The sequence below is a fragment of the Zonotrichia leucophrys genome, chromosome 17, assembly GCF_028769735.1.
Source record: "Zonotrichia leucophrys gambelii isolate GWCS_2022_RI chromosome 17, RI_Zleu_2.0, whole genome shotgun sequence".
Lineage (NCBI taxonomy): Eukaryota > Metazoa > Chordata > Aves > Passeriformes > Passerellidae > Zonotrichia > Zonotrichia leucophrys.
The window spans coordinates 5457984-5483797 of NC_088186.1; the positions used below are offsets into that span (position 1 = coordinate 5457984).

Below are 25814 nucleotides of genomic sequence, written 5' to 3' on the forward strand. Positions count from 1 at the left end.
GCGCCCGGCTCGGGGATGCGACGGCGATCGCGGCGGAGCGGGAAGGGAAGGGGAGGGGAGCGCGGCGCGAGTTCCTATTGGCGGACACTGACAGCTCCCTCCGTCGCCACTGCTGCGCTTAAAGGGGCCCCGCCCACGCCCCCGCCCGCCGAGGCGCTTCCGGGGCTCACGGACCCTGCAAGAAGCCATAGCCCTTTTAATAGGCGCGGAGCGGGCGTCACCCGACGCTATAAAAGACGGCGGCGCGGCGGGCGCGGTGACAGCGGGGGCGCGGCGCGGCCGGGTCGGCTTCTGCGCCGCCATGGAGTTCAACGTGAAGAAGCTGGCGTCGGACGCGGGGGTCTTCTTCTCCCGCGCCATGCAGGTGAGACGGGGCGGGGCGGCACCGCCCGGAGGCCGCGGGGCGGGGGAGCCGCGGGTCTAGGCCCTCGCGGTGGCAGGGGGGCTTTGCTCGGGCCCGGGGAGGCTGGAGCGGGAGATCGGAGCTGCGCGGGCCCGTCAGTGTGAGCCGGAGCACCGCCCTCAGGTGCATCCCCTCAGGAGCATCGCCCCGGCCGTGGCTCGGGGGTGCCGGGGAAGGTCCGGGATAGAGCCCCGGGGATGGCCCTCGGAATGGGGAGGGGATGCGGGGCACAGTCGTGCCTGGCGTTATTGGCCTTAAAGGAACAAAGCTGTGTGGTCCGGCCTGCGGCTGCTTTGTCCGTGCCCAGACCCGCTGGGAAGGGGTGCGGGGATCTGGAAGAGCTGCCCAGGGGGGACGTGGAGTCTCCCACTCTGGAGACGTTCCAAAGCCACCTGGACGTGCTCCTGTGTCACCTGCTCCAGGTGACGCTGCTCTGGCAGGGGGCTCGATGGGATGTTCTCCAGGGGTCCCTTCCTACCCCAGTCATTGTGGGATCCTGTGGGACGGTTCCTGTCGCTGCAGGTGCCTGCACCTGTTCTGTGCTTCAGCCCCTGGGAAGGAGCAGGAGGTGGCAGCCCTGGGAAAACACTGGGACCATGAAAGGATGGGAAGGAGCTGCTGGGAGCCCACAGGTTGGGCCTCACAGGGCTGCTGAGGCACCAGAACATGCAAGGAAACGGCAGGAGCTAAGTCGGGGGTTAGGTTGGAATTAGGAAAAGGTTCTTCCCCAGAGGGTGCTGGGGCACTGAACAGGCTCCCTGGGGAAGGGTCACAGTCCCAGGGCCTGTAGAGCTCCAGGAGCCCTTGGACAGCGCTCTCAGGCACAGCCGCGGATTCTTGGGGCTGCTTCTGTGCAGGGCCGGGATCCCTTCAGTGGTCCCTGTGGGATCCCTTCAAATGGTCCCTGTGGGTTCTTCCAACTCAAAATATTCTGTTATTCACAAACTTGAGGCCAGGAGTTTCTGGGGATGAATAACCCCCTTTGGAGCTGTGAAGAAATTTGGGTACACATAAGCAGCAGACGTGCAGCAGGTGGTGAGATGGAGCTCCTGAGTGTATTCATTTCTTGGACATAATGGGTGAAAAACTGCTCTTGTTTATCCAGGAGAGGAGAGAGGCGGGTCAGAACTGGTTGGGATCCTGTTTGGAAGGTGAGGTCCAGCTGGTGGCTCTGGGACTGGGCTTCTTGCTCTGCCCATTGTGTGGGGGTGGTAAACAAAGAGAGCAGAGCTGCCTCCTTCCAGACCTTCTGTGCAGTGGAGTAATTCTGGCTCTGTCCAGGACTGGTCTCCTGTAAGCAGATATCACCTCCTGCAGCCATGCCAGTGAGTCATATGTTATGAAAAAGGGAGATATTAACTACAGGTGCAAAATAAGGAGCAGATGGAAAACCTAAAGATGCCGTTCTCATGCAAATGACCTTGGATGCAGAAGAAGTGCTGGAGAGAAATCTTGTTTAGAAGCCTTATTGTAAGTCTCTGATAAGTGTTTTTTAGCTCCAAGGCGTAGGAAGGAGACAGGCCTGGGAACAGTGTCTGCACACAGTGATTCCAGAGCAAGGAGGCGTTCAGAAATCGTGGCTGCTGCCTGCTACACCTACTCCACTGTCTCGTACATGAATATTCATATGCCTAATTACAGTAGTAATTTCTTGAAACCAAATGAGCGCTGGCACATGTGGACAGCGAGCAGGTGTGTAAGGAGGGGGAGCTGGAAGGAAGGAGATCTCTGAGGCTGAAAACCACCTCATGAGGGGTCACTGCTGGGGCAATTCAGCCTTTCTGGGTGCCCACAGAGCCCTGGTGTGGGTGAGCCCTGCCCCATCTCCCCCAGAGCCAGCACTGACAGCTGAGCTCTGCTGTGGGCAGTAAGGGCTGCCTTTGTAGCCCTCTTTAGCTCTGCAGATCTTCTAGGATGGGAATAAGCTGCCTAGAAAAAGCTGTTTTCTGTAGTGTTTGGAGATGCTTTCTGCAGCTCCAGGCATTTAACAAAGTGATGTTTTACTGGAACTGCAGCAGCTGGGAGATAAATGGACTGGCCATTATGTGCTGTTCCACTCAGACAGCATTTGCTCCTGCTGTCTGGCAGAGCTGTCTGACCAACACAGGAGCTTCACTTGGACTGGAATTAGGGCTCAGCCAGGGGAAAAGGAGACAGGGCATGGTCAGCACAGCACCTCTGGGCTGGCTGAGGGCAGGAGCTGGTTTGGAATCTGTCAAATACAACCCAATGTACGTGCTGGAAGAATGATCTTGGACTAGGCTCCTCATGACAAAACCCAATCAAAACAGCTCAAACCCACTGCTTCCTTCACCTGGCTCTTCCTTGCTCATGCTTCAGTCACAGGGCTCCTCTGGAAAAGCAGAGCAGACAGGAAAGTTGGGGTAGGAGAGCAGTGGACAGCTCTGCTACCCTGGGAGTGGGGAATGAGCTTCAAGGCTGGGGCACTGCCAGGGTACAGGGCTTGTGTAGGACTCAGCATTCAGCTGGGGATGGCCTCTGTTGCCACTTGCACCAGTTGCAGCCAGATCTGCACTCTCTGAGGGGATGCAGCACCTGCAGGCAGACTCCTGACAGGTCACTCTTCATCTTCACTTGAAGAAGGGCCTCTGCCTTTGGTCAGCTGCACCTTCCAGTTATCATAAGGGGGTCTGATCCCAAGCCTTGGCCAGTGGAAGCTGTGTGGCCGCACATTGGATTTCTCTGTTCTAGATAGGCTGCAAGCCAGGTTCTTTCAGGGAGCTCTGGAAATAATTGGGGTCTGTCTTTTGTCAGTTCTGATGTAAACAGGCTCTGGGTGAAATGCCCAATGGTGAATGCAGCTTTTGGGTGCTTATCCTGCCCTAATGTCATTACTGAAACAGCTAGAGGCTGACTTACTCATCTTGAAGCCCCTGCAGACAGACAGACAGACTCCCCCAGCTCCCTGAACTCTGGTCATAAAATAGACTTTTATCATTTGTAGATAAAATAAACCCTCTGCTTGCCAACCTTATTGGTGCTCACACTTTAGAACTGGAGAGAGCAGAAGGTGACCCAAGGAAAGGACAAGGTCTTGGTGGGGACACAGCCAGGACAGCTGACCCAAGCTGCCCAAAGGGATATTCCACACCATGGGACATTGCTCAGCAATACAACCTGAGAGAGAGGAGGAGGTGGGACATGATTACAGAGCACATTTGTGTTTTGGAGTAACCTGGACATGGACTGAGGCCCAGCTTCCCAGGCAGTGCTCACACATCACTTCAGATGGGAGGAAGACAAGAAAATATTTTGGTGTCCTTTGCTTCCACACACAACTTTTTCTTCATTAAACTGTCTTAATCTTGAACTCTGAGGTTTTTCCATCTTATTTTCAACTCCCCTGTTGTGCTGAGGAGGGAGATGATGGAGAGGCTGGGTGGCACCTCACGTCCAGCCAAGGTCACCCACCACCGCAGTGTTTTTCCTCTCCTGACTGCCTGCTCATGAGTTAACCAAGCTGTGCCTGTTAATGGCTTCCTTCTGTCCTCTAGCACAGTTTCACTTGGCTCCCAGCCTGGCTTTCCTGCCTCCTGGTGACCAAACACTTGGAGCAGACTCTCTATCTGGTCCAAAGTTGCTGAAAATCAAGTGGTTTTCAGATGCTGAGTGGCTGTGGCTTCTTTCCTACTGCAACCCTGTGCAAAGAGGGAGCCAGATTTGCTGAGCTGACTGTGTTGTGCTTTTGATCACCAAAAGAGTAAATGTTACTGTGTTTTGGGCATTTTGAGCTATTTGGAGTCTTTGAAAAAACCCAACAGTCTAAATCTACTGGCAGCTACAGGAGACTATGCCTGGTTTAAGTCTCCTGGCCCTGGTTTGATCTTTGTAATTTAAAGTAGAAAGTCATAGGTAACATCCAGCTGGATAAAATGGGGACCCTGCAAGTGGTACAAGGGCCTGAGCTCTGCCCCCAGATCCTCTGCAAGGGGGCTGCAGCCACCCTGTCAGAGATACAGCACACAGGCCTGGGCTTTTACTATTCTGGGATTTTATTCCCCTTTTAAGGAGAGGAAGGTGCTGGTGCTTTCAGCATGGGCTGTTTTAAAGCCTGACTGTGTCCTTTAGACAGACCCAGCCTGTCTGATCTGTACCTGCAGTGCAGAGGGGCCCCTCCAGCTCAGCACTACTTGCTGACCCTCCTGACACCCCAGACTTGTGTCAGCCAGCTCTTTTGGGGAAGGGGCTTTTCCCCAAGCTGTGAATGCTTAGGGCAGCTGCTCTAAGTGCAGTCCAGCACATCCATGCTCCTGTTGGGCCTGTGCCCCAAGTGCTGCTTTCCTGCTGGGTCACCCTGTTTGTCCACCTGATAAAGCATCTCTTGTTCCTGCTGGCCAGCCAAGCCTCCCAGAGGAAACCCAACCTTTGGCTGAATTATTGATGTCCTGGAATGCAGCACAGCTCTGCTCTTCCTGGAGAGTGAGAGTGGCACTGACAAAAGGCTGCCCTGCATTATTAAGCAGCTGCTCTGGGTCAGCTGCAGGGATGTTTCCTGCAGGGGAGCAGCCTCAGCACGGCCACCTGGCTCATGGTCCCAGGATGCAGAGCTGGGAATTGGTTCAGGGTGTTGACCCAGTCCTCAGGTTCTAGAAAATAAATGGGAGTGGTTCTGCCAGGGCAGGATGGAGGAGCTGGAGCTTCTTCTCAGCGCTGCAATTGCCTGTGCTCTGCCAGCCCTGCCCCTCTCCCCAGGGATCTGTAACAGACCAAGCCTGTAAATCAACTTGATAAAACCCAGTATCACTGCCATTTTTGGCAGTCTGTTGTAAAAGACAGCAGTGCTTCTAGTCTGGGAGCAGCAAGATATAAAATGCTCAAAGTCTGTCTTTTTCCAGTCAGGAGGCTTGAGAGGATGATCAGTTCATTTCTCCTGCATCTCTTGGTGTCACAGTGAAGTATTTTTAATCAAATTTCTGTGTTATGAAAACAGATTCTCAAGAATAGAAATCCTTTACAGAGGAGTTCTGCCTGAAGTGCTTGAGTAGCCAAATTTCATAAACTGCTGTTCTTCTACCCTTCTTTTACTGGGCAGCCAGGTAAGAAGGAAGCAGCAGCTGAGATCTGTTGCACCCAAAATCTCAGATTTCCACTTGCAGCAGACAAAAACACAAACCAGCTCCTAGGTCAGTGTAATTTACCTGTAATCTCCTGAGCTGGCTGTGCCTCCAGAAGCTTCATCTGATCCCATGGCAGGCTGCTCCTGCAGCAGGTGATCCTGCTCTCCCTGCACTTCATGGCCATCCCCACCACTGCTCTGAAGTCAGGTGGGTTCTCTGATAGCTCTAAAAAGTCACATTAGAGATCAAATTGAGCTGGATCAGGGATTCTGTGCACAGGGGGGAGGATGAGGAGGTAGCACTGGGCAGGGACAGCACCCTGGGTCACTGCAGTGAGGCAGCAACCCCCCAGGGCTGTGCCTGGGCTGGGTTCAGCACATCCAGCTCCTGGATCAGGAGGGCACTGAGGGAGTGTCAGTGGAGCCACAGCCTCCTGTGCCTTGCACCCACTCCTTTCCAACCCTGAAAGAAGCCTCAATAAGAGATTGTTTTGTGGCCTGACCCTTTGGAACCAGGGGCTGTGACTGAGATTCCTGCCCATCCTCCCCTTCTGGCATTGCCAGGCATCCCCAGCCTTGCTGCCCTCAGCCTTGTTGCAGGACAAACAGCTTCAGTGCCTGACTTGAGATAAGAGTTGAGTTTCTGAGTTCTGGCAAATGCTGAGCTGTGACCTTTGCAATGGGTTACACAAAACAGCCCCAGAGGACAGTGATGCCAAAGATGTCACTTGCTAATAGAGCACAGGACCCCAGAGCTGGAATGTTCAGGACAGGGGCAGCAGCACTGTGGAGATGCTGGAGTGATCTGGCACTGCAGCAATGCTGTAAGAAGCTGACTCAATTCAGCTGAATAGAAATTGGGTTTAGGTTTGACAGCTCCAGGGCAGATGCTGATGCAGGATAAGCCTAAACTGCAGGAAAAAGAGCTGGACTTGAAAGTGAGATGAGGTCTCAAAATGCTGTCTGGGAAAGGGGGGGGTGAGAGAGACTTACCTTTGCATCAAAGAGTCTTGTTTAGGAAAGATCTTTAACAGATGACTCAAGAATTGGTGCCAGATACCTGGGAAGTCCCAGTTTGCTGCATGGCAGTGACTCAGCCCAGCCTGGCAGAGTCTGAAAACAGCCCTGGGCTCCCAGACAGAGGAGAGCAGCCTCAGCCACTGAGAGCCATGTGTGACCCCCAAAGAGCAAACAATGCAAACACCCTCTCACACCGAATCTGCTTTTACCCAGGGGACCATGGCAAAACCTGGGTAAAATGACATGGCAGTAACCAGGGGCTGCTGGTGCAGAGAACAGGGACAGGATCCCTGTCCCTGCAGCTGAGGAACTGTCCCTGCAGCTGGGGCTCTGTCACCTCCCACATCTGACAGAGCACTCCAGTGCATGGTGCCAAGCAGGTCGCTGTGTAAACATACCTGGAGGCTCTGTATATCTCAGCCATCTGGTAACAGGACTCCAGGGCTGTTTGCCCCTGCTCTGGGCTCTCCTTATCTCACCTGGTTCCCAGCATTGGGCTGGGTGGGGAAGGAAAAGCTGGCCAGGAAGCCTTTCAGAAGGGCAGCAACCCCAGGTCCAGACCCCATGGAAGGGACATTTCAGCCCACCTAGAGCTGAGCTCTGGAGGAGGGAAGCAGAGAGGAGAGGGTATCAGTGGTAGATGAGACAGGAGCTGCATTTCACCCCAGAGCTTTAGCCAGGCTGTGATCTTTGGCATCTGCCTGTGCCAGTATTGCACAGCACCATGTCCTGGTGACTCAGCAATGGCATCAGAGAGCAGTAACAAGGGTTAAGGGACAGCTGGAGCCTCTGTTGGACCCCAAATAGCACAGCTGTCCAAAGGGTCTTTTGGCATGATCCAACAAGATGCTGGTTCTGTCAAGAGCAGGGGATTGTGCTTCAAAATACACTGAAATTGGCCAACTTCACTGAAAGGAGCAAGTGGGAAATGAGGATGGGATGAGAGGGAATGGTTTCTTTTCTCAGAAATCCCTCAAGGAAGCAGTGGAGAGTGTCCAGGCCATCTGAGGCTGCATCTGACAAACCTGGTCAGGTGCCACTGCCCAGTGTGAACACACTGGAGACTTTCACCACCTAATTCTCCCTGCTGCTAATTTTAGACTTAAAAGGAATTGCAGAGTGAGGGATTGTCCATTGCCAGTATGAATCTGAGTGCTGAGAAGAGCTGGACAGTGTTGTATTTCAGTTCCCTGCTTCAGAGTGTGTCCCAGAAGAAGAGTCACTTGCAGAAAGTGGTTTTATCTAAATCCTGAGTTTGAGTCTCCTGACTTAGGTGACTCCTGATCCCTTGTGTTTGCAGGACACAGAGTTGGTCAGTAGGAGATGAAGGGATTTAGCACCTTCCCTCATGTGAAGGATGTCTGTTGCTCTCCTGCATGAGACAGTGGAAGCCATGTGCATATTTAAATAGATCCCTCACAACTGGACTATTTCTGTACTAGACCTTATTAAAAGTTACTTATTCTGGAACACCTCTCAGACCTGGAGTCTATTTTTAGCCCAATGCTTGTTCTACTCTTGGGCAAAAATTTGCCCTCTTCCCCTGAAAGATGCCTGGGAGAAAAGAATGATACCTTGAAGGGTTTTTAGCTCTATTCTAAGGAAAATACACAAGACAAAAGCAGCTTCATTGTCCCTTATTATCTTCAACACACTGTAAATCTGCTTTGGAAGAACAGACCTAATGATTGCCTTCTTCCTGCAGTTTACTGAAGAAAAGCTGGGCCAGGCTGAGAAGACTGAGCTTGATGCCCACTTTGAAAACCTCCTGGCCAGGGCAGACTGCACAAAGAACTGGACAGAGAAGATCTTGCGTCAGACCGAGGTTCTGCTACAGCCAAACCCCAGTAAGTCCAGCTTCTCCTAAGGCTTGAGGGACAAATGTCACTGAAAGACATGGCCTCTGGCAGGGTTTGTGGGGTTTGGGAGAAATGTGTCCTTGCAGGGCCTGTCCTTCCCTGAGCAGCTGAGAGCACCCCACAGCCTGGCAGGGTTACCCGCTCCTGGCACTGCATCCCTGAGGACTGCATGGGCTGGGCTGTCATCATTCCCACTTCAGGGGCCCTCTTTCAGCCTCCCTGCTGTCCCCACTCCAGGTGCCAGAGTGGAAGAGTTCCTGTATGAGAAGCTGGACAGGAAGGTGCCTTCCCGGGTCACCAACGGGGAGCTGCTGGCACAGTACATGACAGAGGCAGCCAATGACTTTGGGCCAGGGACACCTTATGGTAAGTCAGCCTGGCTAATGGAGAAGTCCTGGGAATCCATCCCTGTTTTGCATTGAGATGTTTGCAGCAGGCTCCTTCCTGACCACACAGAGCATCTTCCTGCTCTTAAATCCTCACAGCACACGGCCTTCACTTCCAGCTGTCCTTGCCCCTGCCATGAGCTTTGTTCCTGCTCTCCAGATCAATAGCTGTTCAATAGTGAGTCCTGTTACAGCCAGAGCAGCTGTGGGTGCATCTATAGCCAACCCTGCCTAATCAACTCATGTTTTCTGCTCTGGTGCTTTTTAATTTGCTGCTCTGTTCCTGTGCCTCTGTTTTACGAGGCAGAGAAGGATCAGTCTGCGCAAGCAGGTAGAGCAGTAAAATCCATCAGTGGCATGAGTGCCTCAGCAGGTAGATAAGATCAGAGCTGCCCTGGGAGCAGTGAAAAGATGCCTCAGGCCAGCAGCAGAGTGGGTAGGGCTGGAGCTGGGCTGGGACAGGCACGGTCAGCTTGCCCAGGCCAGGTACAGCTGTGCCTGTGTCCCCCAGCACGGCAGTGTGGGAGCTCTGGCTGAGCTGGCTGAAGCCAACACGTGTTAATTGGTTTCTCTGGAGCTGAAGGTTCCTGTTGTTGCAGGAAAGACTTTGATTAAAGTTGGAGAGACTCAGAGGCGCTTGGGTGCAGCAGAACGGGAATTCATCCGCTCTGCCTCCATCAGCTTCCTGACCCCGCTGCGCAACTTCCTGGAGGGGGACTGGAGAACCATCTCTGTGAGTGTGCCACCAGGGCAGGGCAAGCTTGTCACAGCCCTGGAGACAGGGAGGGCAGGGGGAGAGCGACACAGTGCCAAAAGAACCCCTTTTCTTTCCCTGATAAAGGATAATTCCATAGCTCTCCCCTTAAACAGTGCAAGGATGAGGAAGTACCAGCCCTAGATCTGCTCAGGTTCCCCCTCTGATAGGGAAGAGTTGCCAGCTGATGTGCATGAACAAACTCATTTCCCCACTCCTGCAGCTTGTGGGCACCACCCATCACAGGCTGCCCTGCTTGCAGGAGGTTATCCTGTATCCCTGGCAACCAGCCCCAAAACTCTTGCTAAGGAGATGAGCATAGCAACTGGTTCTTTCTCCCTGGCATGTTTTAATAAAGAAATAGATTTGATTGCTAGGTGATAGCACACCCCCTCCTCAATCCTGCTTCTGAGCCATCTCCTGTCCCTTGCAGAAAGAGAGGAGGATCCTGCAGAACCGACGCCTGGACCTGGATGCCTGCAAAGCCAGGTTGAAGAAGGCCAAAGCTGCCGAGGCAAAAGCAGCGGTAACTCCTCCCCTCATTTCCCTCCCCGCACTGTAACTCCTCCCCTCATTTCCCTCCCCGTCCTTCTGGCCCCAGGGCTTGGCTCACATGGTCAAAAATTAGGTTACCCTGCTGTGTCCCGTGTCTGGCAGGCATGGGTGGGGGAATTAATTCCTCATGTGGGGTGGAAGGGAGCTGGAGCAGGAGCCATGTGCCTGTTTGAGACAGTTCTGAGCTTCTGGGGTCTGGAAACTTGCACTTGACCCAGGCTCCTGCCTCCTGACTGATCAGGGTTGCTGGATGAGTTGTGCTAGTAACTGAAAGGCTGCATCTGCTGAGGACTTGCTGATTTTCACAGGGGATGTTAAACCAAGGCAAGAGAGAGCTGAGCTCAGAGGTGCACAAGGGAAGGGCTGCTGGAGCTCTGCAGCAGTGCCAGCCTGTCAGACCAGTCAGGATTCTGGCAGCTCCCAGGCAGGAGTGCTGTGGGAGCCTGTAAGGGGTGGCCAGGGTCAGACTGGCTGCCAGGTCTGTCCCTGAGCCTCTCTGCTCACTCTGTTCATGGTGCTCTAGTTACAGGCTTGTCTTGCCCTCTGGCTTTGGGGAATTCATCCCACTGGGCACTGATGGGTTCCCTGGAGGGCCTGCTTGGAGCATCCTGTGCAGCTCTGGCTGCTGGCACAAGGACCTGCCAAGTTCTGCTCTTGCCTTGGCACCAGGAGCTCAACTGGCAAAGGTGTGCAAGTCAGAATCAGCCTGTCCTTGTCAGTCAGACCCTGGGGTGCACTGGGATACCAGCCCTGCTAGAAGCCTGTTTCTCACCATCTGCCAGCTGGGCCTGTCTCCCTGGGTAGCAGTTCCCAGGTGTTTTCCCTTTCCTCCAGCTCCAGTTACATCCGTGGCAGATGGGGAAGCTGTGCTGAGCTCAGCAGCCCTGACAGAGTGCTCAGACCTACACAGGACAGCTGTGAACAGAAGTAGTAGCTGCCCTTTTAAAAAAGCCTCCTCTAATCAGTCAGGTCCCACAGATCCTCTGAAAGTAACTTCAGGAATCCCTCATTCCCCTTCTGGAGGGGCCAGTGCCCCCAGTCTCAGGGGAAACTGGTGGCCATTGCTTTATCTTAAAGCTCAGATAGAGCAGGAATTCAGATGCCTCCTGTGCTTCCTCCCTTTCCACCCTCCTTACCTTGCTCCCTACAGGAGATGATCCCAAGGCCTCTCACCTGCACACACTCTCCTGGTTTAGGGACTCCCCTGTAGCTGGAAAAGAAAAACTTGATTTCCCACTGGAACTTTTGGGGTGTCCCAGGCAGGTGCAGAGCCAATCCAGGCTTTCAGGGTGTCCTCCCCAAGGTGAAACACTGAGCACAGCAGCAGATCCATTCAGCTGCTGCTCTGGGGACCCATCTGTCACCCTAAAGGTGGAGTCCCTGGGCTCTGGGTGCCTCCCTGACTGCTGGGTGACAAGGTGGAAGCTCCCAGCAGTGGGGAGAGCTGCTCCCTGTGCTCCAAACACCTCACCTGGATCACAGCATTCCTGTAACCTGCCTGGAGTCCTGTGCCACAGCTCCCCATGCAAGCTGAAGTATCCCAGCTCTCCCAGCTCACCTCTCTCTTGCTGCTCTTTCCCCTCTGTAGTGCAAATTCGTGTTCCCACAGCTTCTGTCTCCTGATGCCCCTGGAGCTGCTGCCCAGACCTGTGAGCTGCTGTGGAGCACCTGGGCTTGTGCATTTCCCACAGACTCTGTGCTTTGTCCTCCTGTTGATGCTGTTTTGTTTACTAACCTTTTTGTTTTGTTTCTTTGTGATTTGCTCAGTGTGAGGGAGATGTGAGTATTGACTGTGCTAACAGTGCTGTGATTTTTTTTTTTTCCTTTAACACCTCTCATTGTCTCTTTCTCATTTTTAAAAAGAAAATTCATCTCTCCTTGGTCCCTTTGGGACTGGCCCTGGAGCATGTTCTGAGCGTGATCAGGGCTGTGGCTGCCTGGGAAGGTGCTCCAGAAGGGTGGGAGTGTCAGAGACTGCCTGCAGCCCCTCTGGAGCATCCCTTGGGTCCATCCACGTTGCTGCAAGCAGTGCTCAAGAGAGGCAGGGGCTCCCCTGAAGACCCCCTGGGTTGGGTGGCCAGTCCCTGTCTGGAAGGGCAGCCCAGAGACAATGACAGGCAGGATGATCTGGCTGTGCTGCTGTTCTGCCCCTTTTCCCCATGACCAGAGTGGAAGGGGGAGGGAGGTGGGTCCCTTTTGATCACTGCTTGCAAATTCAACTTCTCCATGCACAGAAGTACGAGAGAAGCTTGCCTCCTTCATCCCATGTGCTGTGACTAGTTTTGGGACTCCCTGGAGACCAGGGAATGGGAGGAGAGGTTTCTTCAGTTGCTCTTGATCTTCAAAAACCAAAAAGCATAAGCAGCTATTTCTCTGAACCATCCTTTCTCCCCACAGGGAGGAGTCCAGCCTACTTGCTATGCTGGCCTCAAGCCTCACTGGTGCATTTTTCTCCCTATATTCAGGTTTAACTTGCAATAGGAATTGCTCCTCCTTATTCCTTCCTCCAGCCATCCCTAAAACTCCTAAATGGTATGAAAAAGAAATATGGTTGGGACTGTCTGACTGCTCTTCCACACACTGGTCACTCATTCCAGCTGGCTGCTTGGGCCCAGCAAAGTGGGTCAGTGTGTATAAGTGGATCTGGGTGAGAGCAGAGAGATTAACCTGGGAGAGGGCCTGAGGGGATTACCAGCAGAGCTGGGGTGCAGCAGGACTGTGCCAGCCCTGCACAGCAGCCTGTGGGCAGTAGGGCTGGCCAGGAGGATTCCTGGTGGTGTTGGTTTGTCTCTTTAGGTAGTGCTGCCATCCCAGGAGCAGGCCTGGTCTCACCTGAATAAAGCACCACGTTCTGTGGTGGGTTGTGAGCCCAGAACTGGGGGGGATGGACTGGATCCATTGCACTTCCAGGGAGGAAACCTCCAGAGTGCTCAAATCTTGGTGCCCCAGGGCAGAAGTTCAGCCATGGAGAAGGTGGTTGGGTTTGGAGGTTTCCTGACCCCTGGGATGAAAACTCCTGCACTGCCTTTGGCTTGGCTAAGCCATGTGCCTTCCTGGAAACTGCAGGTCTGGCTCTGTTAGGAGGAAACGTGGCTTGGAGAGAGTGAGAGCAGTGGAAGGCACTGTGGGAGGGATGCTCCAGTTCTGGCAAACGTTCCTACTTTAAGGGCAAGGCCCTGTACAGTGACTGTAGGAAACCAGGGGAAGGGAGATCCTGCCCACAGGACTGAGTTAATGCAACAAGAGCAACCTGCTGGCTGCAGGGGAGTGGGAATGCCTTTGGGGTGGTGCTGTATGAGCTGAGAGCTGTCAGTGCAGAGTTCCCAACAGCAGGAGTGTCTGCTGTCCAAGCACCAGCTGTGGCTGCACAAGCCAGGAGACCTCCTCTCATCAGAGTCTGAGCAAAGCTCGCAGCACAGGCAGGAAAAAAGCCACTGGTCTCTTGTTCCAGCCATCACCCAGTGACTGCTGATGGCTCCTTGGTGCCTTGTACATGACCCTCTATTCCCCCCCAGGCTGTGCCTGACTTTCAGGAAACCAGACCTCGTAATTACGTGCTCTCCGCCAGCGCATCAGCGGTAAGATCACTGGGTACTGCTCCTCCTGGATCCTGCCTCTCCAGCCATTCCTGCCCCTCTCTCTACCTGACTTAGGCCTAGTGCTCTGCTGTTTTCAACATTTTAATGTGACATGGGCTGCCCAGGCTCTGACTCAGCCTCCAGGATTCACATCACCCCTCTGGGGTGCTTGCTCAGGGTCTGGCTCTTTGCAGCTGGGTTTGCTTTCCAAACCAGCTCCCCTGCCAGCCCTCCTCCACATCTCCAGTGGGGATCTTCTGATGGTTTTTATTACTAAGGGAGCAATTGAGAGGAACAACCCTCAAGAGTGGCCTTTCTGGATGGTTCCAGCTGTACACTGGCAGTATCACACATGTGACTGCCTGATCTGCACTGTGGTGTCAGAGTCAGAGGCTTTGAAGCTGGTCAAGAGAAGCAAAGGTGGAGGAATCTCTCTGCCACCAGTGTCAATAACATTGAGGTTTGTCTGTTCTGCAAACAGAGGTCATTTTTTACAGTTTCAGTGTGTTGGCAGCTGTTGCACAGCCAGATGTGCCTGGGGTGGGTGAGCAGCCCACTGTGTCTCCACTCTTACACTGAGTGGATGTTGGCCAAGCAATTGGCTTCCCATGCTGTGTTCATGGCTCCCCATTGCACAATGTCACATTTCTCGTTAAAATGTTGAAAACTGATCATCTTGCTTCCTAACCAGCATTCAGAACAACACTGATGCCTGCTAACAGAATAATCTGGGAGTGGGATCTGCTGATATGAAAAAGGACAGCCCAGCCTTCTCAGAAACAAAAAGCACAATGGAAACAAGCTGGATTTGGTTAATGGGAAACCCATCCCACTTGGAGCCAGAGGTGTGACTGAGCTGACAGCATCAGTGTTAGTTCCTAGGGGGATCTGTCCTGACCTTCTTGGAGAGCAATGCTGGGATCAGAAACAGCTTTGCACAACACTAGAAAACAATTCCATCAGTCCAGGCTCAGGGATGAGAGTCCTGCAGAAGAAGCTGAAGCTGGTGGTGCTGCAGTTCTCCTGTCTCCTCGTGCAGCTCAGAGCCAGCCTGTGGCTCTCCTCTTCCCTTGGGAAGTCTGTTCCAAGGGACTGCAGGGAAGCTCTGGGACACCCAGAGGAGAGAAGCTGGGCTTTCCCTGCCTCTGAACATGGCAGGGCTAAAGCACAGCTGAAGACAAGCATTTGTACAGACACTCAGTTGGACACGTCCAGCCCTCACCAGAAATGACCTTGGTCTGTTCCTGCTCTACTGCAGAGCTGCTCTGAGGAGCAGGTGCCACATGCAGGAACTTAACAGGAGAACAGATTTTGTGAGGTTTTTTTAGGTTACCCTGGGACATCTGTGCCTAGCCCAGTGCTGCCTCATCTGGCTGTGCTGGTGCTGGTGGCACTGGGCAGGGAGAGCAGGGCTCTGGGAGAGCAGCCAGCTCTGACCCAAGGGGTTTTATTGCACAGCAGGGCCTCCTACCAGGAGTGCCTGTGGGAAATGTGCTGGCCTGACCAGAGTCAGGCCTTGTGGCTTCCAAAACTCTTCCAGAGGCTGCAGTTGGTGGGTGAAGGGCCCCCTGAAGTCCAGCTGCACTGGCAGGGGTGACATGAATTACACTTTGCATCTCTAATCAGCAGCACACAGGCTGAGCCCAGGCTGCTCCCTGGCTCTGTACAGGCAGGGCTGCTTGGCTGCAAGCTCTCAAATCCCAGCATTCATCCCAAAGGGTCAGGCACTGCAGCAAGGTAGGAGCTCTTCATCCTGTTGCTCTGCTTTTCTTCCAGGCCAGAGTCCTTGTGCTACTTCTTAGTGTGCACTGAGAGTGCAGAGCAGTGGCTGCTGCTCACCTGCTCCTTTCTGGAGGGAGGGGTTGGTTGTGCCCAAGGGAACAGCTTTGTCTTACAGGTGAGCAAACAGGTCAGCTCTCTCCTGGACCACACCTGCCCTCAGCTGGGCTCTGATTTGGATTCTAAATTGACTTTGTTGGTTTTTGGAGAGGTGGATGACATGGTGCTTTTATTTTTTTTTTCTCCCTTCCACGACAGGAGGGCTCAGATGGAATTAAATCCAAGAAAAAAAAGCATCTCCCTTGTTTTGTATGAGTTGGAGGCTGAGGAGCCATTTCTCCTCTCTCCCACACTGACCTTTTGTTTTTGTGTAAGAAGGTGTACATGAGCTGTGCAAGCCTGAATATCCCTTTCTGCCATGTGCTGTACTCCTAGGAATGACTCCAGGAAAAACAAATTGAGTGCCTTAAAGAGGATTCCTCTGGCTTGAGCTGGGGTGCAGGGAGACAACAGCAGATCTTGGCATTTTCTGCCCTCTGAGCTGCCCAAAGAGGAGCCACACAGGGTCTTAGCCCAGGGATAGATCTGGGCAAAGCTGGGCTGTCCCAGAGCACCACAGGGTCAGATCTGGATGTGGCACAGCAAAGGCAACAGAGGAGAAACAAATCTGGCTACAAATTCACCTGGGGACAGCTGGTGAGCAAAGCTCAGCTGGGAGAGCCCGGTCCAAGCAGGGCCTGCTCTCCCTCTGAGCCCCCAGTGCAAATCCAGCTGTGCCTGGAGCTGACACTGGGTGGTGAAGCTGAGCTCCACAGGGCTCATTGCCCTGGCCCTGCTGGTGTGGCTGCTGCAGGCTGCTGTGCTCCTGCACCCAGGGGCATTTCACATTGCCAGGACTGTTGGCTGCTGAGGAAAGGCCAAGCCAAGGACCTCTGGGAAGGATCAATGTGTTTTTCTGGCTCCTCTCTCTCCCTTTGCTATTGCTGTGTATGATTTCTGTTCATTGTTTCGTGTCCTGAAGCCAGATCCCACCAGCAGCTGGAGGTGTGCAGTGTTCTGCTCCTCAGGTGTGCCCCTGAGGATGAGGAGAGCAGGGAGGAGCTGTGTGATGTTTTGCCTGGCTCAGAGGCAGCATCCAGCCCCTGCTTCCTCCTTGCTGTGCCTGAGCAGGCTGTTGGCACTGAGCAGTGTGGGTTATCCCATTTCTCTGCACTGTGGGTGAGGAACTCTTGCCTCTATGTGGCCTGGGCTCAGAAAGCTCACTTGCCTCTCCACAATCCTACAAAAGGGCTGTCCCCCAGCCACAGCCTGTGCAGCTCCAGCACAGTGAGCCTGGCTGTGCAGAGGACTCTGCTGTTACTCCCTTTTTCCCTGGAGCCCATGGGATGCAGTGGCTGTAGCAGCCCTGGCAGGGACTCGCTGTCCCATTGTGGAACTGAGCTCCAGGGTGCAGGGATGAGGGGAAGGGGCGTGGATCTGGCAGCTGCTGTGGGTGAAGGGCTGGCTTGTCCTGGAGCTGGCTGCTGTGCCCGTGGAGGGTCCCTGCTGTTGGTGTCAGTGCCCAGTGCCTCACGACGTCTCCAACACTGATCTCCTCTCCTGTTGCTCTGTGGCCCCCACAGCTCTGGAGCGACGAGGTGGAAAAGGTAAGTGCCCAGCTGGGATTGTGCTCAAACCTTCTGGGGGTGTTCTGAGGACAGGGGTAGTGTGGAAGCCCTTCTGCTCACAGGCAGGGAGGGTCAGGGGCTGCTGCTGCTGTTGTGTGGCCCAGCCCTGATCCCTCTGGGTGGTTCAGTGCAATGGCAGCAGCTTGGGATGAGCCATGGGCCCCTTGGCTGTCCCTGGTGGGAGACACTTCCCTGTGTGTGGTGGAAGGAGGCTCAGAGCCCTGCACTGTGTGGCAGGAGCAGAGGTGGTGGCTGAGGTGTGACCAGCTCTGCTCCTGTGGCCACAGCTCTGATCCTCCATGTGCCTCTGGCCTGACCCACCCAGCTGGCTCCTCACGGAGCTGCAGCAGGGACAGAGCACATCCCCAGCTGCTGCAGGGAGCAGCTTGCTCAGGGGAGAGGTTTGAAGCCTCCTGGAGTTGATTCTCTGTGGATGAGCTGCACTTACCCTTCTGATCCATGGAGGCTCTGGAAGGGAAGTGTGACTTGTCCATGAGGATGGATGGAGGGTGAGACCAAGGTGAGCTCTGTGTGGAGCCCCAGCACAGCCTGGAGCTTCCAGAGACACCTGGGCTCCTGTTCTTTCCCACCTCAAACACCCCCAGCAGGCATTGCTGTGAAGCTGAAGTGAGGATGGCAGAGGTTCTGTGTGCTGTGCATGACAGCAGCTTGTTGCTGTTACTCCAAAGGCATCTGCAGAATGGACTGGCTGTTCCTGACCCAGCCCTTCCTCTTCTTTAAGTCCTTCAGTCCCTCAAACAAGCAAACAAGCTGGCTACAGCCAGCTATGAGCATGCAAGGATCTGTTCCTCTGTCCTCTCTTTGGGTTATTCTGCTTGGATAGACTGAAGTGTGTAAGTAAATGTTGGAGTTCTCCATGTCTTCTGGGAGAAGCACAAGACTGGAAGAGGCCTCCCAGGTCACCATCCTGCTCTGGTTTTATAGAAAACTGCATCCTGCAACTGCTCAGAGCTGGCAGGGAGAGGCAGATCCCAGGCAGCACCAAATGGAGCTGGGTCTGCCTGGCACAAGTTTAAATAGCTCTGAATACTGGAGCCTCAGCTCACAGGAGCAAGAATCACTTGGTGTTTTGAAGGCATTGCACTGTTGTTTTCTGTTACATTCCCCCTTCTCCTTTAAATAATCCCTTTCATACAGAGGATGCAAGAAAATAGATCAGTTGAGTTGCAGCTTAAAATAGACAAATCTGATTATAAGACAGTCAAAGCATTTCATTGTTGTAGCCTGGCCCTACACTGGTAGTGCTGCTACCAGAGGAGAGCTGTGCTGGCCCCAGCAGCACCTCCAGCTTGTCCTGCTGGGAATGCTGGCTCTCCTCTGGGGTCACCAGGGATGTGGCCTCTGCTCTGTCAGCCTGGCTGGATCAGCCCTCTGGGCTCAGTCCTGTGCCACAATGCTGAGGGCATTCCCAAAGCTGCAAAAGGAGCCCCAGCACCAAGGCAGCTCCAAAGGCTGCACCTTCCTGGAGGGGGAAAGGATTCTCTTCCTTGTGAGCTGGAGCTGGGTGGGTGTCACTCTTCTGTGACAGTCACAGCTCACCCCAAGAGGACACCACAGCCCTGGTGTTAAGGAATAACACCAGAGAACATGTGGGGATGCTTGTCACCCCTTTCATCAGCAGGAGGGGAGAGCCAGCACCAGAGCACTGGGCTGCTCCAGCACTTCTGGATCTCCTTGCCAGGATCCACCTGGGTGTTCTGGTCCTGCAGAACTGCCCCAGTGTAAATGCTCTGTTTGATGGGGAGAGATGGGTCTCCATGTGAGTCTGTCTCTGAATCCCCAGAGCTGCTGTGGAGCTGCCTGCTGTTCACCAGTGGTTAATCCCTCCTAGCTCAGCATCAGTAACTAGCCCCAAAGGAGACCCTTGGGTAGAGCTTGGATGGGGATGTTCATCTCCATTGCAGATTTAATTAGCAGCAGCAGTTTGGTAAATGCTGCCTGGCCTCAGTCTTTGTTCTGTAGTGATAAAAGCAAAACCATTGCACTTCCAGAGAGAAGCCATGGGAGGCTGTGACATTCCTGTGCCTGCAGGTGCAGAAACAGGGGATTAAAGGGACCAGAGCTGGCATGGGACTGACTTCCCACATAGCTCAGGATTAACAAAGCCTCCCCATCCTCACCTCCTAGTCTTGTGGGAGTAGGAGCTTCCTTGCTTAATGCACCAGTTTTGAGCTGCCATTCCATCACCTGCAGTGGTCCAGTGCAGGGTTAAGAAGGAATCAGGCTGAGATGCAGCCAGAGGTCTCTGGGATCCCAACCAGGGTCTCCTGTGCCTGCTGCTCGATGTCACAGGGGGATCCTGCTGCCAGGGGGTGTGGAGGGGCTGCAGAGGCAGCTCAGGGCTGTGCCTTGTGCTGCCTCACCCTGTGCTGTTTGCAGGCGGAGCACGAGCTCAGGCTCACCCAGACCGAGTTCGACCGGCAGGCGGAGGTGACCCGGCTGCTGCTGGAGGGCATCAGCAGCACCCACGTGAGTCCTCCTGGGCTGCCAGGGACCACAGGGCTCTGGGCTCCTGGAGTCCTGCATGTGCAATAGAGGTGGAAGAGGGGGTAAATTGGGGGTACTTAAGGGCAGCAGAGGGTTTCTGTGCCTGGCAGCCAAACTCAGCCAAGCTGATGGTTCCTTTCCCTGCAGGTGAATCATCTTCGCTGTCTCCACGAGTTTGTGGAGTCTCAGACCAACTACTATGCTCAGTGCTACCAGTTCATGCTGGATCTACAGAAGCAGCTGGGCAGGTAAGACAAGAGACTGCTTTTACTTCTCTGAGGGTTATTGATCTCCTCACCCCCAGCTCAGGCTCTTTCCCCCTCCCATCATAATGTTGGGCAGAAGTTGTGAAGTGCCCTCACAGCTGTGACAGAGTTTCTGAGTTTACAGTGGTGACCAGTCCTGGTGCTGGTGGTGCATGCAGGAGCAGGCTTTGCCACTGGATTTTTACATTCCTCTCAAAGCATGATGGCCATGGGAGTTTGAACATTCTTCCTCTAAATTAGTTAAATCACACAGGACTCAAATTCCTGTTGCCAAGCAATGAGCCTGAGCATGCTCTGCTGCAGCAGTAACAAATCCCAGATTCCACATTCAGTGCTGCTGGCTGCACATCCCATGGGGTGGGCTGGGATGTTCTGGTCCTGTCACACCAGCACAGCCTGACCCAGGAGGGGACGTTGCCTCTACGTGCTCACTCACACTCCTGTTCCATTCTTTTTCCATGCCTGCAGCTCCAAAGGAGAAATGTAAGTATGATGCTGGCCAGGATGAGCTCTGAGGGCTCTCCTTCCTTCAGTGACTCTGGGATCTCTGTGTGAGCACTGCCAGGGCCAGAGCTGTACCCCCTTAGATAACTGAGCCTGAGCTCCATCACTGTGTCTGTCTAGAGAGCCTGCAAAGCCTGGCAGCCTCCAGCTGTGTTATCCAGTTCAACAGCATCAGTGCCCATCCCTTTCCAGAAGAATTAGCAGGCAGAACAGGTAACAGACTGTGTGAGAGCAGGACAAGGACACAGCACAATGGGCCCAGTCAATGAGGCCAGAGCAGCACCTGCCCAGCCCCCTCTGCAGTGCCACACATCAGTCTGGTGCTCTGCAAGTGCTGAAACAGCACTGGAGTCACAATGGGCAGACAAATGTCACCTGCTGCAGCCTCAGCTCCTGAGAACTGAGGGTGTTTCCCCACATGAAGGGCAGTGTGGGTGTGTTACAGCTGCCTCTGTAACTCTTGAGCATCATCCCTGCAGAGCAGCTGCTGAAAGGAAGAGCTGATGGTGGTTCCTCAGGCTGGAGCCTCTCTGACCTGGGCTCTTTTCTCCCCTGTCAGATTTTCAGGTACGTTCGTGGGCAACACAGAATCTGCATCTCCGGCAGCTGCTGCCTCTCCTCCTGTTGCTGCTGCCACCCTCCCTGCTGTGCCTACAATCCCAGTGGTGCCCACAATTGTTGGGGTGCCCAACACCGTGGCAGAGGGGGTGCTGAACCCCAATGAAGTCAAACCTCCTGCCAGTGGGACACGCAGGGCCAGAGTCCTCTACGACTACGAAGCAGCCGACAGCACCGAGCTGGCACTTCTTGCAGATGAGGTTGGTGCCTTTCCTGAGTGTTGGGTTTGGCTACAGCTACCCAGCAGCCCATGGTGTGCCCAACAAGGACTTTGGTTCCTTTTCCTGCCCCTAAAATGTGCTTTATTAATAGTCTTTTCCTGGATAGCAGTATCTGCTGAGTCGCAGTGAGCTTGTGCTCACAGCCATTTACTATTTAACATCACCCAAATAAGCCCCCCTGTTAAAACCCAACTGTACCCAAAATAAAATACTCCAATACTTAATATCTTCACTGTGACCCTCAAGTACAGCTGCCTTATCCAGAGCCATGGGATAAGCTGTTGGCTGGAGGCCTGCTCTTGTGGTAGTGCGTTGTTAAGTTTCTTGTGTTATTCCCCCAATTTATGTATTGTTCTCCCCTATTATGTGTAAAATGGTTTTGTTCTCCCAGTTTTTCCCGCCACTGCTAGCCTGTCAGCTAAGTTGCTATAGCAACTGCTATTCATAGTTGCCGATATATAATTGCTTCTCCCCTGGTTTCCCTTATAAGTGAAAGTTGTTTCCTCCCTGTCCAGTCAATCACTCCCTTCCTCCTCCCAGGTTTCGAGAACCTTCTCCTCTCTAGAGATGGTGGTTGGCTGGGGTCCCAGGACACCTCCTTTACCTTTTGATTATTGGTCTCCTTTACCTTTTGATTATATGAGTGGGGGGCTGAACCGGGGGAGGGGTTTGAGGAGGAGCTGAAGGTGGGGCGGAGTGCTGAGGAGTGAGCGGGACGGAGGGAGGGTATGAGAGAGGAGTAACTGGGCAAGGGGTGTGATCAGGGTGAAGGAAGGGGTTGGTGCTTGGGAGGAACGGGTTAGCGGAAGAAGAAGGAGCTCTGGCGGCAGAGACCGCGTGGTCCCCGCCATCTTGGACAGTAAAGGGGCTACTTTGTGGAATTTCATTATGCTCTAATCATGCTGAGAAAAAAAGAAAAATCAGCAAGCTGCAAACTCTTCTGTTCTGTAGACAACTTCCATATTGAGAAGGGATGACATAGCAACATGTAAAAGTACCTTGAGTCACTTTGGAGAATGAAAAAGCAACAGGGACATCACTGGGCAGTTTTCCATAGATGTTGTGTTAAAGCTGCAGATAGCTCCAGGGAAAGGGCACAGATGGCTGCTAAATAACTTCAGGAATTATTGTTCTTTCAGTGCTCATCTGACTGAAGTTCTTGGCTCTGTGTGCAGAGTAAGGTCCTGTCTAATGTGCTGTCTTCTCTCCCCAGATGATCACTGTGTACAGCCTGCCAGGCATGGATCCAGACTGGCTCATAGGGGAAAGAGGGAACCAGAAAGGGAAAGTTCCTGTCACTTACTTGGAACTGTTAAGTTAAATGTTAAGGAAGAAGAATGTACAAGCAGAATGCACCCCTCATCTGGCACTTCCAACGCGGATTTCCTCATCCGAGACCATTGCTCTCTTCAGGGTCAACACTCCATTGCTCATACAGGAATTGGGGGAAAGAAGTGGGGACACTGTTCTGGTGAGGTTTTGGGAAAGGGCTGATGGCACCCAAGACTGAATTGGTTACCTACCAGTGCAGCCTGCTTTGAGGTTAGGCCTGATGGCACAAGATTGCTTGATTTCGTTTTCCCTTCCCTGCCCTAGTCCTGTTCCTCCCAGTGGCTTTCCTGGGGCGAGGGAGCTGTGTCCCTCAGCAGCTGCTCCCCACTTACACTCCCTGTGGCAGGTGTGGGTTGGTGCCTCTCTGCCCCTCCTCTCTCCCCCAGCAGAATTGCCCAAGTCCAACCATTGAGCATTCCAGCAGGGAAGTGTCCCACACCCCCCTGTGGCACACAAGGCAAGGAGGCTGCAGTGAAATTTAGGAGCCTGTTAAGCCCCCCCACCCTGCTGTCCCCTGGGAGCCCAGCAATGCACAGCTGGCCAGAGCCACAGTCCCTGTCCTGGGGCTGGAGGCTCCCACCTGCCCCTGTCCCCTGAAGCTGGAACATTTCTTTGTGAAGACCAACCTGCTACTGTAGGGCCTGGCCCCAAACCTCTGTGCAAGGGACCATGCATCTTGCTTGCATTTCCTCTGGGAAATTGCTCTTGGACTGCAAAGTTTACAAGCCTTTTTACAAGCTTTGCTCCCTGTGTTATTGTCCAGGCTTTTCTTTCAGTGTGTCTGTCCAGGCATGTTTTAGCCTGACTTTATTTCCACCCTGAATCACTGATTTAATGAATGTTTCCCCTCCCATGGCAGCAGTGAACAGACTTGGTGCATCCTAGTGCAGAAAGGGACAGTCCCAGCTGCTGTGACCCCCAGCAAGGAGCAGTTCTTGGCCACACACACTCCAGAAGCCAGCTTAGCTCAGGTGTGTGTGTGCCTGCTCACTCTGGAATGAACTCTTAGCTAGAGCTCACCTAAAGGACTTCCACTTGATGTGTCACAAGTTTTCCACTCAAGCTGGATGGAAGAGAAACTCACCTGCACCAAACTCTGTTCACACCCTTCCCCAGGTATGTCAGAACTAACTTTGCTTGTTTATTGATCTTTTGCACTTTCCCCAAAGGTTTTGTGACCATTCTAATGTAACAGGGCACTGAGCACCTGTGTTTGTGGGGCTCATGGGTTTCAGCACTTATTTGCCAATAAACAGAACTGCCTGACCTCCTGCCTCAGCATCTTCTGTGGGCTCAGGGCTGTCCTTGCTCCTGTAAGCAGGGGCACAAAGGAGCAGCTCAGGTGAAAGCAGAGCCCTCCTGCTGCCCCAGGCCTGGAAGTTGGGGCTAAAAGCAAAACAAAGCTGCTCATCCTTCCTGTCCCACCTGGCACTCCCAACACTCTGTCAGAGCCTTGTGGTTCCTCTCCCTGCTGCCACATCTCAGTTGTACTACAGCTTCAGGGGCTCTGAGAAACAACAGCTCCTCCTGCACTTGAAGCAAAAATAGAGCAGCAGGATGACTTCAGCTGCTGAGAGACCCAAGTGCTATTCTAGATCTAACAGACTTTTTGAGTTGTTATGGAAACTAGATCTGCTGCTAATCTAAAATCCTAAAGTCTTGTCCCCAACACCCAGCTTGGAAGGAACTCCTGGGAAAAGCAGCTGTTGAAATGCTCTGTAATGCAGCAGTAAAGCTTGGCTGTTCTAGTTACAGAGAACAGGGAAATCAAATGATGTTGCTGTTCTAGTTAGTTTTAAAACTGCCAGGACCACCACTCTCATAGTCCTGATCTCTTAGAGATCTACTCCTGCCTGTTTCCCTTCCAGCATGTATATTTTCCCTCAGGCCAGTGACATCCCTGTTCCTCTGTTATTCCTCTCCTTGGTACATTAAAGCAGCAGCAGCTTAATGAAGCAGAAAATGGTCTCTTCCCTCAGAGCAGCCAGAGGGAATTCTCTTCCTGGCACCAGCACTCCGTTCCCTCTGCAGTAGGAAGAAAAGCACATGGAACATCTACTGCTGCTCCTGACTCTGCACAGGGAGGTGACAATTGTGACAATTGTGCTGCTGCCTTGCAGATGTCAGGGGCCATCCTTGGCTGGGTCCCTCTGGGCCTGAGGGACAGGGGCAGGTAAGACTGAAATGCTGCTGCAGCTCTAAAACACACACAACCAACAGCAGCCACTGCTTCTGCTGTCTGGCACCAAGGGCTCCTGCCAGGCACCACCAACTCACTCTGCTGCTTCAATAAACATCTAGAAGAATCCATTCTTGTTGAACACCAATACAGTGATGAGCACACTGCAACTTCCAAAGCTGGAAGGAAGGAATGAAAAAGGAAAATCCTGACCACAGATGACAAGTAACAGCCTCTGCTGTAACTGAACTTGCTTAGATGGACCAGATTGCAGCTTTGCTGCCCCTCCCTTGGCAGCCCTCATCCACTCTGTCTGTGCAGAGCTGTTCACCTTCAGCTCTCCCTGGTCACAGCCAGCTCCCATGGCACCAAGGCTGCCCCAACAAAACACCACTGGCTTTGGGACTGTCACACACCCCACAAGCCCCTCTGCCTTCTGCTTTAAGACTTTTCTCCAGCCAGTTCAAATCTCTCCAAAGCCCTCAGGGCATGCAACACCAGATCAAAGAAATGTGCCAGGATATTGCCAGCACTTGAGCTTATAAGGTAAAAAGGCCCAAACAACCTCAAAGCAAGATAATCTCATTTTCTAGCTCTAGTCTCTTTAAAACTATTGAAATTAAAAAGGTTCTGGCTGGTAAAGCAATCAAATGTCTATTTAGGAAAGAACTGGTAGGTTATTAGCTCACAGCTACACTGAAATTTGATTTCTTAGCTTAGATAAGTCTGTCTAGATTTCAGGCTGTATTTTAAGCAATAATCACTGACTTTCTCTTACTGTCATTACTACACACTGAGCCTCAGAACCTCAAAGAGTTTGTTGATCTAGAGCTACACCACATGCTGCACCTTCACTGTGCAGGGGAATCATCCCTGAGTATTTCATAGTGCTGCTCCTTTCAAACCTCCCACGAGTTCCCCAACAGGAGAGTAAGGGAAAGGGAGTGGGTGTGGGGAACCCAGGGAATCAGCCTCTAATTACAATCATTTCAGACAGCCTCTGGATTGTCACTTAGAAGTCACAACATTAGCTGGGATTTCAAAGAATTACCACCCAGACACTGCAGAGCTGGTGCTGCTGTGTCCAACACAAACCCATGAACACAAC

At 53.1% G+C, this 25814-nt stretch overlaps 1 protein-coding gene across 5 annotated transcripts; it reads left to right on the forward strand.

The window, feature by feature from the left end:
- The first annotated feature begins 191 nt into the window (after nucleotides 1-191).
- SH3GLB2 (SH3 domain containing GRB2 like, endophilin B2) lies at nucleotides 192-23794 on the forward strand. Of its 5 annotated transcripts, XM_064727773.1 has the most exons (12): nucleotides 193-364; nucleotides 8206-8347; nucleotides 8597-8725; nucleotides 9345-9478; nucleotides 9933-10025; nucleotides 13570-13632; nucleotides 17034-17057; nucleotides 19479-19568; nucleotides 19734-19834; nucleotides 20321-20335; nucleotides 20916-21174; nucleotides 22409-23794. In XM_064727773.1, the coding sequence occupies exons 1-12, from the start codon at nucleotides 302-304 to the stop codon at nucleotides 22514-22516; spliced, it is 1221 nt and encodes a 406-aa protein (XP_064583843.1). In that variant the 5' UTR covers nucleotides 193-301; the 3' UTR covers nucleotides 22517-23794. The 5 variants fall into 5 exon arrangements, with proteins under 5 accessions (XP_064583844.1, XP_064583845.1, XP_064583846.1 ...); XM_064727774.1 differs by lacking the exon at nucleotides 20321-20335 and having other exon boundaries at nucleotides 192-364; XM_064727775.1 differs by lacking the exon at nucleotides 13570-13632 and having other exon boundaries at nucleotides 192-364.
- Nucleotides 23795-25814: the final 2020 nt, after the last annotated feature.

Coding starts and splice junctions, on each gene's coding strand:
- SH3GLB2 (XM_064727773.1), top strand. CDS start 302: ATGGAGTTCAACGTGAAGAAGCTGGCGTCGGACGCGGGGGTCTTCTTC. Junction 17,058..19,478: donor GGAGCGACGAGGTGGAAAAG/GTAAGTGCCCAG, acceptor TGCTGTTTGCAG/GCGGAGCACGAGCTCAGGCT. Junction 19,569..19,733: donor AGGGCATCAGCAGCACCCAC/GTGAGTCCTCCT, acceptor CTTTCCCTGCAG/GTGAATCATCTTCGCTGTCT.